At 40.3% G+C, this 15253-nt stretch overlaps 1 protein-coding gene across 1 annotated transcript in view; it reads left to right on the top strand.

Annotated features, from left to right (window-relative positions):
• Positions 1 to 3860: 3860 nt before the first annotated feature.
• The window catches only part of ttpal (tocopherol (alpha) transfer protein-like), a 31068-nt gene continuing 19675 nt past the window's right edge, over positions 3861 to 15253 (top strand). Inside the window, exons 1-2 of the mRNA XM_048550078.2 lie at positions 3861 to 4103; positions 12871 to 13348. Of these exons, the coding sequence (XP_048406035.1) occupies positions 12880 to 13348 (469 nt within the window). The 5' untranslated portion in view covers positions 3861 to 4103; positions 12871 to 12879. The remainder of the gene's footprint in view (positions 4104 to 12870; positions 13349 to 15253) is intronic.

The raw sequence follows: 15253 nt of genomic DNA on the forward strand, positions 1-15253 counted from the left end.
TTCCAATACTGCTAACTTTGCTTTAAATAGTTCGCTTAGATAACAATTCCACATGTTTAATTTTGCAAGCATATCTTGCAGTTGGTAGGTTTTCACAGCTCTAGGTACTATTGACATGATGGTCCAAAATGCTTCAATCTTTGCCGTATGACTTCAGAAGCATCAGAGGAAGAGATCCTCAAGAAATGAGTTTCCATTTACAGCTCTGTAATACACGAAATGTATAAAATGCTTTTAAATGGCACAGGCAGTATTAAGCAGAGCCTCATCGACATGTATAAAATTAAGATGGTTCAGATCTCAATGCTGAGCTCAGTGGATGTTACTAACCGATACTGACGATCTAAAATTAGAAGTCTGTACTTAGTGCTTTTACAATAAAGCTCACTTTCCAGTAATAGAGAATGGTCTTCCAGATTCAGCAAGGAATGGTGAGCTGCAAGATATTTTACTGCTACTTGTTCAGCCTGGAAGCCTGTTAAGCATCAATTAATGGAAAAATTATGGCCACAATTGCCTTGACAGGCGCCATTTCCCTTACTCTGAGGCTGCAGGTCTGGTTCTAATCATTGGTAGAGTTCTGTGACTACCTGCTTGAAAAAACAATTAAAACACTGTGCCTGGCTTAGATCAGGTCAGGGATATACTCCATAAAGATCCTGGGTGAGTAAAATTATCTGCTAACAGCTTCTTCTCTCGCATTTTCTTGAGGTTGGCATGGGATGGGCTTGTGCCTTGGATGGGGAGTTAAGTCAAAACAACATGTAGTGGGGAAGTCTGTTGCTTTTGTAATAAAGTACTCACCTCTCACAGTTTCTTAACTGTTGGTTGCAGCTGCAGATTACCAGTGGTTTTGTGATTTCATTTCTAGCTGGTCCACATAGCAGGACCTGGGCTTGTGAATTTCTCTCACTACAATACTCTGAGGTTTGGCAGCTATGAGTTTATAAAGGTTGTCAATTTGGAGTAACTTAATTATACAGATATAAATATATAGACAATTTACAGCACAAAACGAGGATGAACATTCCAACCTGTCTATCCTAGAATTTATGATTTTTTAGAACAATTTGGGATCCATTAACTAAGGAAAGCTAATATTGCCATTGGAGACAGTTCAGGGAAGGTTCACTAGGCTGATAGCAGATGTGGCAGAACAATTTTATGAGGACAGGTTGAGTAGGTCATGCCTGTACGCATTGAAATTTAGAAGAATAAGATATGATCTTGTTGAAACATATAAGATTCCTAGGGGGCTCCATAGAGTAGGTACAAAAAGGTTGTGGGAGAGTCCAGGAGAGTGGGTACAAGCTCAGAATAAGAGGTCTCATATTTAGGACAGGAATAAGACATTTCTTTTCTCAAAGGGTAGTGAATCTGGAACTCTTTACTGAAGCTGGGTTATTAAATGCAAGGATCAGATAGACAGATTTTTAATCAGTAAGCAAAACAAGAGTTATGGAAAAAGGCAGGAAAGCGGAGTTGAAGATTATCAGATCAGTGATTATCTCATTGAATGGTGGAGCAGACACATTGGACTAATTAACCTACTTCTGCTCCTTATGATCTTATGGTTATGTCTCTTTCGATATAATTGCATGTAGCCCAATAAACTTTTTTTCTATCATTCAAGTAATATGGTCATTGTTGGCCTGACCAGAAATAATTGCCTAAATCTAATTTCCCTTGAGAAGATGGAAGTGATCTGCCTCAAACCATTGCAGTCCACACATTGTAAGTACACCCATAGTGCTGTTTGGAAGGCTCTTCCTGGATTCTGACCTACTGATATTGAAGAAATGGCAATAGACATTCAAATCACAATCATGAGTAACTTAGAGAGGAATGTGCAGGTGATGGTGTTTCCATTTATCCGGTGCGCTTATCCTTCTGGACGGTACTTCTAATGGGTTTGGGAAGTGCTGTCCAGACAGCCATCTTGTAAATGGATCACACTGCAGCTACCATACATCAGTGGTGCAGGGAGTGTATGAGCATCATTACTACTCTATGGAGCCCCCTAGGAATCTTATATGTTTCAACAAGATCATATCTTATTCTTCTAAATTTCAATGCGTACAGGCATGACCTACTCAACCTGTCCTCATAAAATTGTTCTGCCACATCTGCTATCAGCCTAGTGAACCTTCCCTGAACTGTCTCCAATGGCAATATTAGCTTTCCTTAGTTAATGGATGGTGCCAGTCTAGTGGGCAGGTTTATCCTGGACAGTGCCATGCTTCTGGATGTGAGTTTGCTCGCTGAGCTGGAAGGTTAGCTTTCAGACGTTTCGTCACCATTCTAGGTAACATCATCAGTGAGCCTCCGACGAAGCGCTGGTGTTATTTATAGAAATAAATAGAAATAGAAAGCGGGCCATAACACCAGCGCTTCGTCAGAGGCTCACTGCTGATGTTACCTAGAATGGTGACGAAATGTCTGAAAACTAACCTTCCAGCTCAGCGAGCAAACTCACATCCAGAACCTCAACCTGAGCTACAAATCTTCTCAAAACTCGCTAGTGCCATGCTTCCTGAATCTTGTTAGAGCTGTTGTCATCCAAGCAATTGGGAGGTATTCCATCACACTCGCAAGTTGTACCTTGTAGACTGAGGAAGTCAAGAGGTGACAGGAAGTGATTTACTCACTGCAGTATTCCTAGTCTTTGACCGACTCTTGCAGCGACAGTACTTACATAGCTCATTCAGTTCAGTTTCTGGTCAATGATAACCCTATAATGTTGACAATGGATATTTCAGGTCTGGAAAGGCCATCAAATGTCATGGGTTGATAGCAAGATTCTTTGTTTTTCACAACAATTTCTATTCATAGCACCTTCTACTTAAACAACTCAAGGCACATCATAGGAGCATATTAAAACTTGTGGTGCAGTGGGTAATGTCCCTGGTTCTGAACCAGAATCTCCACATGTTGCCTCCTTAGCCAACTCATGAAGACTAAGGCAATAGGGTCAGATCTGTCTTTGCTCAGTGAAGGCAACATGAGGATTTTCTACCTTGTATATTCCACAGGCTGCAACACCAAGGATACCAACTGTGATAGAATATATTACCGGAGGTACATGACTTCTCTGAAGGAACAACTAATAACAGTTGTGAATGACTCATACTGGCCTATCTTGTTTTACATAATTCAAAATGGAGCCATGCACATTCATTTCCAAGTTTTGCTACTTTGCAAAACTTTTCTCCCTCTCTCTCTCAGTCACACCCTGCAGCTGTTGGTTGGCCAATACATCCATCTGTGCGGCACACTACCTCCTTTCGGTCAAATGGAAAGCAAATAGACTCTATCCAACTGGACGACCCAGTCAGTCAAACATAATAGGAACTGCAGATGCTGGAGAAGGGTCTGGGCCCGAAACGTCAGCTTTTGTGCTCAGATGCTGCTTGGCCTGCTGTGTTCATCCAGCCCCACACTTTGTTATCTCAGTCAGACAGCCTTGGTTTTCCATTTTCAATAACAACAGAACAAAACCCTTTGCTTTTAAAATGTCCCTGTGATGTTTTCTCACGGTTGAACATTGCAGGTTCCGGGGAATTGATTTTCAATTTCAGGAGATTCCAGGTTAGCAATCCTATGCAGCAACACACTTGTTTCGAATTAATATCATTTTTGAGTAATGTGTGGCATTTTAATTTCGATTTAGAAGGTGGATGCATTTCAAGGCAAAAGCAAACCCAGCTTCAATGGGTTTGCAAACAGCGTCACTCTCTAATAATAAATCTCATCCCTAAAATTTCCGCATAAGACAATCAGCAACAGCGTTGTGTGAACCTTTATATTTTACGTCCTCACGCCTCATTATTCGGTTTTCATGTTGAGGGTTTGACGCCCACTCACTGGTGACTGAGCTGATTTCTCAGCCTCGGTTGCTGCTTGGTAATGTTGCACGTCTCCTTCCCTGCTGTTCACTTTTCTGAATGAGCTGTTGGCGGCGCCGGAGCCCGCGGAGCTGCGGCTGGAGGTGAAGCGGTGCGGTGCAGTGCAGTGCAGTCCCTCTTCCCCGTCTTTCAGTGTTCCTTCCCGGCCCAGTCTCTGGACAGTTTCTGGCCTTCATCCCGGCACCGCGGAACGGGCAGGTTAGTGAGGCGCTCAGACTTCACTGGCAGCTATTTCCCTTTCCGCAGGCAGATGGATGCTGCAAACACTGCCTGATTGTCCAGCTAGGCAGCTCACCTTTGTTACGTTGTTTCATTGTCACATTCTGGGTTTATTCTTAGCCCAGAATCAAATGCCAGGATTGAGTATTGTCGGTCATCTGACTGGTCTTGTTTTATTGTTAGATGTGCCGTGCAGGTTTCTGGCATTGCAATTGTGTCTCGGAGTCTGCTATCACTTCCTGGTTGTGGCCTGATTAGAATATTTTTCTCCATGTTCAGAGAACTTTGACATGTATTCATTGACGTCAAAACGGCTGACCCTTATGGGGCAGCGTATGTTTCATAACTTGCCTGATTAGTGTAACCGCCGTTAATCTAATCGCCTAGTGTTCCCAAAGGGTGGTGAACACTGTCATGGATGTCAGAGGCCTAAAGATACAAACTCGCACTTTTATACCCAACTAAATTTCTGTGTATACCAATAATAAATTAATGAACAAATTAACTAGAGACCAGCCCTCCAAATGCACTCTATAACAAAATTTAATTAGAAACTTATGAAATTAAATTAAAATTTGTTGTTTGGTGGGGGTGGGGAAATTGTGCACTCCAGCTCCTGAGACAATAACCAGTCACAGAAACGTATCCAGACTTGGTATGTTCTTGTGGCACAGTGGCAATCTCTGATCAAGTTGATCAAAAATTATCTCCCCCAGTCATGGTTCTCATTAGAGTCCTGAGAAAGGGTCACTTGACCCAAAATGTTAACTCTGATTTCTGTCGGCAGATGCTGCCAAATCTGCCGAGCTTTTCCAGCAATTTCTGATTTACACAGTCTGCAGCTCTTTCAGGTCTTATTTGCCATTGCCCACCGCCCGGACCTGTTAATGGCTACTTTGGCTGGGCCTGGGAGCAGACTCGTGAAGAGACGTTTTGAAAGTGATCTTTAAAATCCTAAGTGGGCTGGATAGCATGGATAAGGACAAACTGTTCCCACTTGTAAAAGGAACAAGAGTGAGTGGGCATAGATTTAAAGTGATCTGCAAACAAAGCAAATGTGAGGGGAAAACTTTTTCACTCAGAGTAGTTAGGATGTGGAATACAATGCCTAGAAGTATGAGGGATAAAAATTGGTTCAACTGAAGCAATAAAGAGGGACTTGAATGAATATTTAGCTAAAATTACTGTGCAAGGATATGGGGAAAAGGCAGGAGATTGGCACTTGGTAAATGGGTCGGTGTTGGGTCCACTGCTGTTTGTCATTTTTATAAATGACCTGGATGAGGGCGTAGAAGGATGGGTTAGTAAATTTGCAGAAGACACTAAGGTCGGTGGAGTTGTGGATAGTGACGAAGGATGCTGTAGGTTGCAGAGAGACATAGATAAGCTGCAGAGCTGGCTGAGAGGTGGCAAATGGAGTTTAATGCAGACAAGTGTGAGGTGATGCACTTTGGTAGGAGTAACCGGAAGGCAAAGTACAGGGCTAATGGTAAGCTTCTTAGCAGTGTAGATGAGCAGAGAGATCTCGGTGTCGATGTACACAGATCCTTGAAAGTTGCCACCCAGCTTGACAGGGCTGTTAAGAAGGCATACAGTGTTTTAGCTTTTATTAATAGAGGGATCGAGTTCCGGATCCAAGAGGTTATGGTAAAGCTGTACAAAACTCTGGTGCAGCCGCACTTGGAGTATTGTGTACAGTTCTGGTCACCGCGTTATAAGAAGGATGTGGAAGCTTTGGAAAGGGTGCAGAGGAGATTTCCTAGGATGTTGCCTGGTATGGAGGGAAGGTCTTATGAGGAAAGGCTGAGGGACTTGAGGCTGTTTTCATTAGAGAAAAGAAGGTTGAGAGGTGACTTAATTGAAACATATAAAATAATCAGAGGGGTGGATAGGGAGAGCCTTTTTCCTAGGATGGTGACGGCGAGCACGAGGGGGCATAGCTTTAAATTGAGGGGTGAAAGATATAGGACAGATGTCAGAGGTAGTTTCTTTAGTCAGAGAGTAGTAAGGGAATGGAACGCTTTGCCTGCAACGGTAGTAGATTTGCCAACTTTAGGTACATTTAAGTCGTCATTGGATAAGCATACGTACGTACATATGAATAGTGTAGTTTAGATGGGCTTGAGATCGGTATGACAGGTCGGCACAACATCGAGGGCCGAAGGGCCTGTACTGTGCTGTAATGTTCTATGTTCTATGACACTCGTTTTAACAAGCTGATGTAGGCAGGATGGGCCGAATGGACTCATCCTGCACCATTACACTTTGTAATTCTGTAATCTCTGCCACACCAGGCGGCCAGAGATCAGGAACATAGGATGAATTACAAATAAAGTTTGAAGAGCACCCATTCACACAATATGAAGGACTTCAACATCAGAAAAGTCCATGAGATTACTAAACTTATGGTTGCAATGGCCTGTTGCGTGCAAACAAACTGCCATGGTAAAGGAGGTGACTCCTGGTTAGAACACATCCCACTGAGTGTTCACCACCTTTTGGATGGCAAGGTGGAATGCCACATGTGTTCAGATGGTTAATGAAGGTGTGGTATGAAGAGTGTGCAGCAACAGCCAGTACAAGAGATTCCTCTGTGTATAGTGGAATGGCATGAAGGGAATTTCTGTGATGCAGATCAAGTTGTAAGGCTGGGGTTTTAGACTCATATGTGTGTGTACCAAATACTGCTCATTCTACAATAGATTAATCAAGTTTTACTCTATTCAATTGTATTTCCCAAAATCCTTAAGCAACTAGGACTCAATAACAATTGTGTAACTATTTGTGTAATTTCCTCACACTGAAAGAAATGTCAAATGATTCTTGCTCAAGTCCCACAGATATCAAGGTTGACAGTGCAGGACACTACTGAGAGAGTATCCTTTCAGAGCTGCTGTCTTTCAGATGAGGCTTTAAAACTGAGTTCATATCTGCCCTCTTGGTTGGAAGGGAGTGGTCCTGTGACATTGTTCTCAAGAAGTGTAGGTGTACATATCAACCTAAAATTTGTTGAGTTAGCCCAAATGAAATGAAATGAGGAGGATAAACATAAAATCTAATGATTATAAAGTCATTGGCTTCAATGTGTTTTTGTGTCTGAAAGAATGTGTGTTTAGATTCAGTGCTGTAAATCAACAGAAATGAACTGAACCTTCACAGCAACTCTGAAAGGCTGGAGTCTTTGTTCAAAACCGACCAGAACATAAGCTGTGAAATGTGGACTATTTATCACCTAAGCAGAATGTGCTGTGTAATGTGCCAGTAATGGTCATCTAAAGGTGTAGTTTTGCCATACCAATTCGTAGATTATGGAATTCTCCCCCCACAACTGGATGAGTGTAACTCTCCAATGAGGACAGTTGAGAAACTCCACAACATCTAGAACAAAGCAGCCTGCTTGATTGGCACCCTGTCTGCTACCTTAAAAATCATTAATTTTTCCCTCCTGGCACTCAGTGGTATCAGTGTGTACCATATACAAGATGCTATGTGGCTGCTTGTCAAGTCTTCTACAGCACCATCCAAACCTGTGACCTCCAGCACCCAGAAGGAAAAAGGCAGCAGGAGCAGGAGAACACCAAAATTTGCAAATTAACAGTCAAATCCCCCTTCATTTCTGACTTGGAACCATATCATTGTTTCTTCACTGTCACTGGGTCAAAATCCTAGAGATCGCTTCCTAACAGCTTGCACCGAGAATATTACACCACATGCACTGCAGCAAGTCAAGAAAGTGACTCACCACCAGTTACTCAGCAGCAAAGCCCGTATACTGTGAAAGAGATAATTAAATCTTTAGTCAAGGCTTATAAATTTTGTAAGGTAAACTGTTTAAATGTAGATGGGAAATAATTTCCTCCAACATAATGTCAATAAGGGTCACCATTTTTGGTCCCTGCCAGTAGTTACATGCCTGTAGCCTCGATCCCATCAACATCCAGTAGTGCAGAACATTGAGACTAAATTCAAAATCTTCCTCACAACTGTGTATTACCTTTCTTCCAATTCCACCTCATTTTCTCTGCTTCCTGAACATCAGATTAAGTCTGTGTCTCCTCCAAGCCCAGCTTCTTTTCTTGGTAAACTGTCAAAGATTATTGCATATCCTAACAACTGGTTTAATGACATCTGAAGTACACGACGGTCTCTTGTGAGACATCAGGCACAATTTAAGAGTAAGTATACGTTACTGCTAGTGAAATGCTCTGGATGCACACAACAAGACTACACACTAAAACTTGGTTAACTCCTTGAAGGACATTGCTTTAGACTCTGATGGGAGCTAATCACATGATGTCTGTTGACCCTTTTCAAGTACTAATTGCTGTACACAAAATTCCCCTCAAACGTTTTCTTTTGGTTATTAAATGCTTAATGCATTTGTTTCAAAGTACATAAAGTATATTTATTGCCACTCCATCACAGCCCAAGTCTCTGAGTTAATAAACTCAGTTAATCCAGAGACAACACAGTGTGGAGCTTGAGGAGCATAGTAGGCCAGGCAGCATCCGAGGAGCAGGGAAGTTGACGTTTCGGGACAGGACCCTCGTGCTCCTCTAATGCCACCTGGGCCTGCTGTGCTCCTCCAGCTCCACAGTATTATTTCTGACTCCAGCATTGGAAGTTCTTACGATCTCTCAGTCCAATCCAGAGGTTTGACTGTGTTCCCTGATCAAGTATGTATTGAACTGAGTGAATCACTTTTTCCATAATTTCAGGACAATTGATTGACTCTTGATCTTATGTTGGAATTGGTTTTGGTTGTTCAGGCACTTGGCATCATTTTATTAGGTCCATCTCATTGAAGTAAAGAGTATTAATGTATTAATGAAGTATGACTGTTACTGTTTTGCTAAGTGTTATATGACAGCACTATTTCTGTTGAGATCCTTGATCCACTCTGTTTGACCTTGTTTCAGAATTGATAGATTTTGATACTAAGCTGTCTCTCATAGTTCACTGATTGTTGCTGATGAAGTTTCCATTCTTTCTGCCAGACATTGTTTTAAATCCATGGGGCTGATTTGTGGGGTTAACTACCTTAGATGGATAGGGAGCTGAGATTAAAGTTTTCTCCTCAGTATTAATTCTGATGGGAACACTAAACATTCCCTACCTGCCTGTGCTTGGCTCATATCCCTCCAAACCTTTTCTATTCATGTACTTACCCAAAAGACTTTTAAATGTTGTAACTGTACATTCATTCACCACTTCCTCTGGAAGTTCTTTCCACGCATGAACCACTCTGTTTAAAAAAAATTGCACTTCGTGTCCTTTAAGCTTCCTCCTCTCACCTTAAAAAGAAAAGTCCCCTTGCTATTCACTTTATCTACACCCCTCATGACCTTATAAACTTCTATAAGGTGACTCCTCAACCACCTGTGCTCCAGTTAAAAAAGTCCTATTCTATTTTTGTAACTCAAGCCCTCCACTCCTGGCAATATCCTGGTAAATCTTTTCTAAATGCCCTCCAATTTAATAATAATCTTCCTAAAGCAAGGGGACCAAAACCACGCACAGCATTCCAGAAGAAGTCTCACCAATGTTCTGTACAACCTCAACTTGATGTCCCTACTCCTTTACTCAAAGGTCTGAGCAATGAAGGCAAATGTGCTAAATGCCGTCTTAACCATCTGTCTACCTGTGATGCAAATTTCAAAGCATTATGTACCTGAGCCCCGTTGGTCTCTCTGTTTTACAACACCACCCAGGGCCCAACAATTAATTGTATAAGTCCTGCCCTTATTTGTTTTATCAAAATGCGATACTTTACACTTAGCCAAAATAAACTTTATCTGCCACTCCTCGGCCCATTGGCCCAATTGATCAAGATCTCTGTAATCTTCAATAACCTTGTTCACAGTGCCCAATACCACTAATTTGTAATAACCATCCCTCCTATATTCTCATCCAAATCATTTATATAAGTGACAGAATGAAAAACAAAATAATTTCTTTAGCCTTCCAGTGAATACAGGCCAAGTTTGTGCAATCTCTCTTCATAGGACAGTTCTACCATCCCAGGAATTATTCTGGCAAACCTTCTTGCACTCTCTCAACAACAATGATGTCTTTCTTGAGATAAGGAGACTACAGTACTCCAGGTGCAGTCTACAATTGAAGCAAGACCTCATTACTACTGTACTCAAATCTTCTTGCATTAAAGGCCTTCCTAATAGCTTTCACTTTAGCCTTCCTAATAGCTTGCTACACCTGCATGTGAGCCTTCAACTTATCGACAATGACACCCTTTGTACATTAACACTCTCCAAACTTTTACCACTTAAAATATTCTGCACCTCTGTTTATCCTGTCAAAGTGGATAGCCTTACATTTTACATTATATTCTGTCTGCCACCTGTTCTAACCAACTCATTAATCCTTTCTAAATCCTCCTGAAGCTGTTTTACACTATTCTGACACCACACATTCCCACCCAGCTTTTCTGTAAATTTGGAAATATTACATTTTGTCCCCACCTCAAAATCATTGGAATAAGTTGTCAACAACAAGGCACAGACACTGATCTGTATTGTACCCCTGTTGCAGCCTGTCATAATAAGACCAATTTATTCCTGCTCTTTGTTTTCTGTCTGTTATCCAATCATTAATACATACCAGTATGTAATTTCCTATCCCGGGAGCTTTAACTATTTCTAACAAATCTCCTGTGGGACCCTATAAAACTCCCAACAAGATTGTCAAACACAGTTTCCCATCTATGCTGTCTATGCCGAATAAGTTCATTATCAGCCAGGTGTCTATCTCATTACGTGATAGAACCCATCATTATTCCTCCCACTGATGTAAGGCTACCAGGCCTGTACTTCCTGTGTTTCTTTCCCACTCGTTCCTTAAATAGTGGGGTGACAGTTACTACCTTCCAATCTACAGGAATCATTCTAGAATCGCTAAAATTTTGGAAAATAATCACCAATGCATCTGACGATCACTGTGGCCAACACCTTCAACGTCCTGAGATGTAGACCATCAGGAATTATCAACTTTCAGTTCCATTAATTTTTGCAGCACATTAATTGATGTTAATTCCTCAACTCTTCATTCTCCCTTGCACCTTAGGTGCCTAATTATGGGAGATTTGTGGTATCCTCCACAGCATAAACAGACACAATCTCATTTATAAGCTTCTCTGCAGTATCTCCCTATTTCCCCAATGATTTTTTTTTTGACTTTGCTTGTCGTGGACCCACATTCATTTTAGCCAAAAGTTTCCTTTCATGTACCTATAGAAACTTCTGCAATTTTTTGTTTGCTAGATTGCATTCTCCATTTCTTTATCAGTTCCTTTGTCTTCCATTGTTGTATTCTACAAAGCTTCCAAAACTCAGAATTACTGCATTTCTGGCAAATTTATAGGCCTTCTCTTTTAATCTTATACAATCCTTGATCTTCCTATGGATGACTGACTTTTTTTGAATGATTCTAACCTTCAACTCTTAAAACTATTAATTATCCTTAGAAAAGTATGAGCTTACTCTGAAAATCCAACAATTTATTTCTAAAGGCGGAAAAAGAGAGAAAACAAAGTCCTAAACACAAATGAAATACCCAAATTTTACTTTAAAGATTGGTGAGTGCATATGGTTAGTGTTTCCAATCAGCTACTTTCCCTGAACATGTGACATCATACTACCATTGGTCTCAGTATAGTTGAGTGGATAAATTTCTGTCTTATTTCCTCACCTCTTCACTTCTTGCTCTTTTGACTTTATTTCTTGGCACAAATCTTATTTAAATCTCCTCTTTCCATCTCTGCCCCGAAATCTCACTTTGATCCAAAGTCCCAGTTACTTACTCTGTCTTACAGAGATGAAGTTTCCCTTACACCAACCAATTCTGACTTACTCAGATAATGAGTCTACCATTGAAAACCAATACCAGTCCACCATGCCACTCTTGTACAATCTTGCTTTAGCAGAGGTGCAAATGCTTGCCCATGTCAGAACCTTTGACATTTTCACTTTGGCTGCCATATTGAAACCCCAGCTATACACCACTTTAAATGCTGCAAGCCAGGAATTGCCCTTCGCAGTAGGTTGCTGTATATTTGGAAAAGCCATATCTGAGAAAGGCACATTGACAGTATGCTTTACCAACAGGGACCTGGGAGTTCCCACCAGAGGAGACTACAGTACCAGACCTTGCCACCCTTGGCCAAAGTTCCCACTTGGGTCAGTGCGGCCTTCATAATCCAGAGGAATATGCAGCAAGGCCACATTAAAGTTCTTCTGTGCTCCATAAGGCTAAGTGCCATGATCTCTATCTCTCTACTACCTCATGCTCATTCTACTATTCTCAATCTTACATTCAGTGGTTTTCCTCAATGACTTTCATCCATCTCATCCTCCTCAAATCTAAATCTTCTGCTGTCTGCACTTCCTAGCCAGATATGTAGCATTAGAAGTTATTTTGAGCAAGAGTGGCTGTGATAGGATAGGAGAAAGTTGAACATATTCAATGAAAGCCTTGGAAACAAATAGGTCCTTTTACTGCCATTTAGCAAAACAAAATGAATTCAGGCTTGTTAGCATACTGGGAAAAGTCTGTTCTAGAAGACGTTAATAGGATGGAAGTAATTACATAAAATGCCATTTTTTAAAAAATAGGTTGGCAGATGAGTTGTTTTACTTTTGTTAATTAATGCATTATGCTATTTCAATGTATAAATGAGGCACTATATATTGCAAATAAATAATTACTGTAATTGTCCATTCTTTCCATTTAGCATTTTATAATGGAAGCAGAATCTCACAAAGCACTGATGGCAGAAGAGAATGCTCCCTGTGATGGCGATGCCCCTTCAATGCCACTAGAGTTGCAATTACAAGCCTCCCCAAAAACACAGCCGTATGTGTGTACTTTGAGTCCACAACTAATTGCTAAGGCACAAGAAGAGCTTCAGGAGAAACCTGAATGGAGACTCCGTGATGTGCAGGCCCTAAGAGACATGATTTTGAAAGAACAACCAAATTTAAAAACGCGTTTGGATGACGCCTTCTTATTACGTTTTCTCAGAGCTCGCAAGTTTGATTATGACAGGGCATTGAAGCTTTTAGTGAATTATCATGCAAGCCAAAGGACTTGGCCTGAAGTGTTTACAAACTTGAGGCCATCTGCAATAAAACATGTTCTAGACTCTGGATTTCTTACTGTTCTACCTTATCCTGATCCATTTGGTCGGTGTATCTTGGTAATTCGACCAGGTAAATAAACAGAAATTGAACAAAAAATAATTTGAACAAAATGAAATAAGGTGTTACTGTTCAATTGAAAGCTATCTCATGATCCAAGCTTAAACTTAATCAAAGAATCCAGGCTCTGCAGTGGCAGAATTTGTACAAAGCTGTTTGAAGTTTTTCTTTTAATTCGTTCGTGGGATAGGAATGCCAATGGCTAGACAAGCATTTATTGCCTGCCTCGGTTTGTTCAGAGGGCAGTTAAGAGTCTCCCAAATTGCTGTAGGTCTGTAGTCACATGCAGCTGGGATTTTCAGTTGGGACACCAGATTTTCTTTCCTGATCAAACGGATTTTTATGACAGTAGATAGCTATGTGGGTCACAATTAGGCAAGTTCTATATTCCAGGTTTTTATTAAATTCAAATTTCACTGTCTGCCATGATGAGATTCAAACCCTTGTCCAGAATGTTGGCTTGTGGTTTTGGATTACTAATCCACTGACATTACCACTATGTCACTGCCTCCCATAGATTGAATAAATTAGAAGGATTCTAGTCCTATAGATAAAAGATTTCATGCAGGACCAGAATTGTGCTTACTGACACATATGTGCTGATGTAACATTTACATAATTAAAATCATAGGATTATTAATTACCTTAGGTAGCATTCATTGGTTACTGAAGTTTTAATTGTATCATACTTTAGCTGGCAATTAGTTGATATAATTCTATATTGTCTTTTCTGTTTACTCTTGAAAACAATAATTAAAAGCAGAGGAACACTCGGCCGTCTTTATTTTGGGAGGGCTGTGTGCGTCCTCATATTTGTTATTAAACTCCCTTTTTAAGGCAATAATTTATATAGACAAGTGTTACATCTGTTAACAGAAACCTTACTGACAGTTGCAGGCAGCTGAGATTGCATTGTCTTAGACATTTTAGAAATTCAATAAAACATTTTTATAGACATTTTCCCATAGGAGCAATGAAGCTGTGTAGTTTTTATTACATACATAATACTGAACAAGAAACATGACATTTTATATTTTTTTCAAATTATGGTCTGCTTTGTAAATGTTTATTTCTCCTCCCTTTGCAGTGACTTATCTTCTTTAGTTCTTTTTTAGCTCACATTCCAGTTCTGTATTTCCCTTTGTGTTTACCACTGACTGAAAAAGATTAGTGAATTATTTGGTCTGTAGCTGGGATTAAATTGGGGACCACCAATAATCCCCAAATAATAGTGAGGGTTCTTCATGTTTCATCAAAGTAATATGATGATTTATGTAATTATTTTAATTGTTTAAAATCCGGGAATATGCATCCCCTTTGAATTGAGGAGGGGATTGGGAACAAAGTGATTTTTGAGAACTAGCTGCAGTAAAATAGCTTTTGGAGAACGCAATGTGTTCTTTATATGCACATTCTCATAAACACCTCTTCTAGTTCTTTTAAAGAATTCTGTAGAATGCTCCAGAACTAACTATTTGCCTTTGGGCCTTTTTTGTCGCAAGAGTTAACATCAAAGTTTACAACTTAAAAATATCATCAGAATTCAAATGCAGGGCTATCCGTTATAGTCCTGGAGATATTTACATTTCCTATTTAAGTGAGTTGAAAATTAGAGATTTAGTTATGGCAGATTTTTAGTCATTTTTCAATATTGTCTTTCTATGAAATTTTAATAAACAAATATTCATAGTTTGAGTAAAAAGGGAAAGAACTGCGGATGGTGTAAATCAGAAACAAAAAGAGAAGTCGCTGGAAAAGCTCAGCAGGTCTGGCAGCATCTGTGAAGAGAAATCAGACTTAATGTTTCATTCTGAGGAAGGGTTGCTGGACCCGAAATGTTAAGTCTGATTTCTCTTCACAGATGCTACCAGACCTGCTGAGCTTTTCCACCAACTTCTGCTTTTGATTCAAGGTTTG

This window comes from Stegostoma tigrinum, chromosome 19, assembly GCF_030684315.1.
Source record: "Stegostoma tigrinum isolate sSteTig4 chromosome 19, sSteTig4.hap1, whole genome shotgun sequence".
NCBI classification, from domain to species: domain Eukaryota; kingdom Metazoa; phylum Chordata; class Chondrichthyes; order Orectolobiformes; family Stegostomatidae; genus Stegostoma; species Stegostoma tigrinum.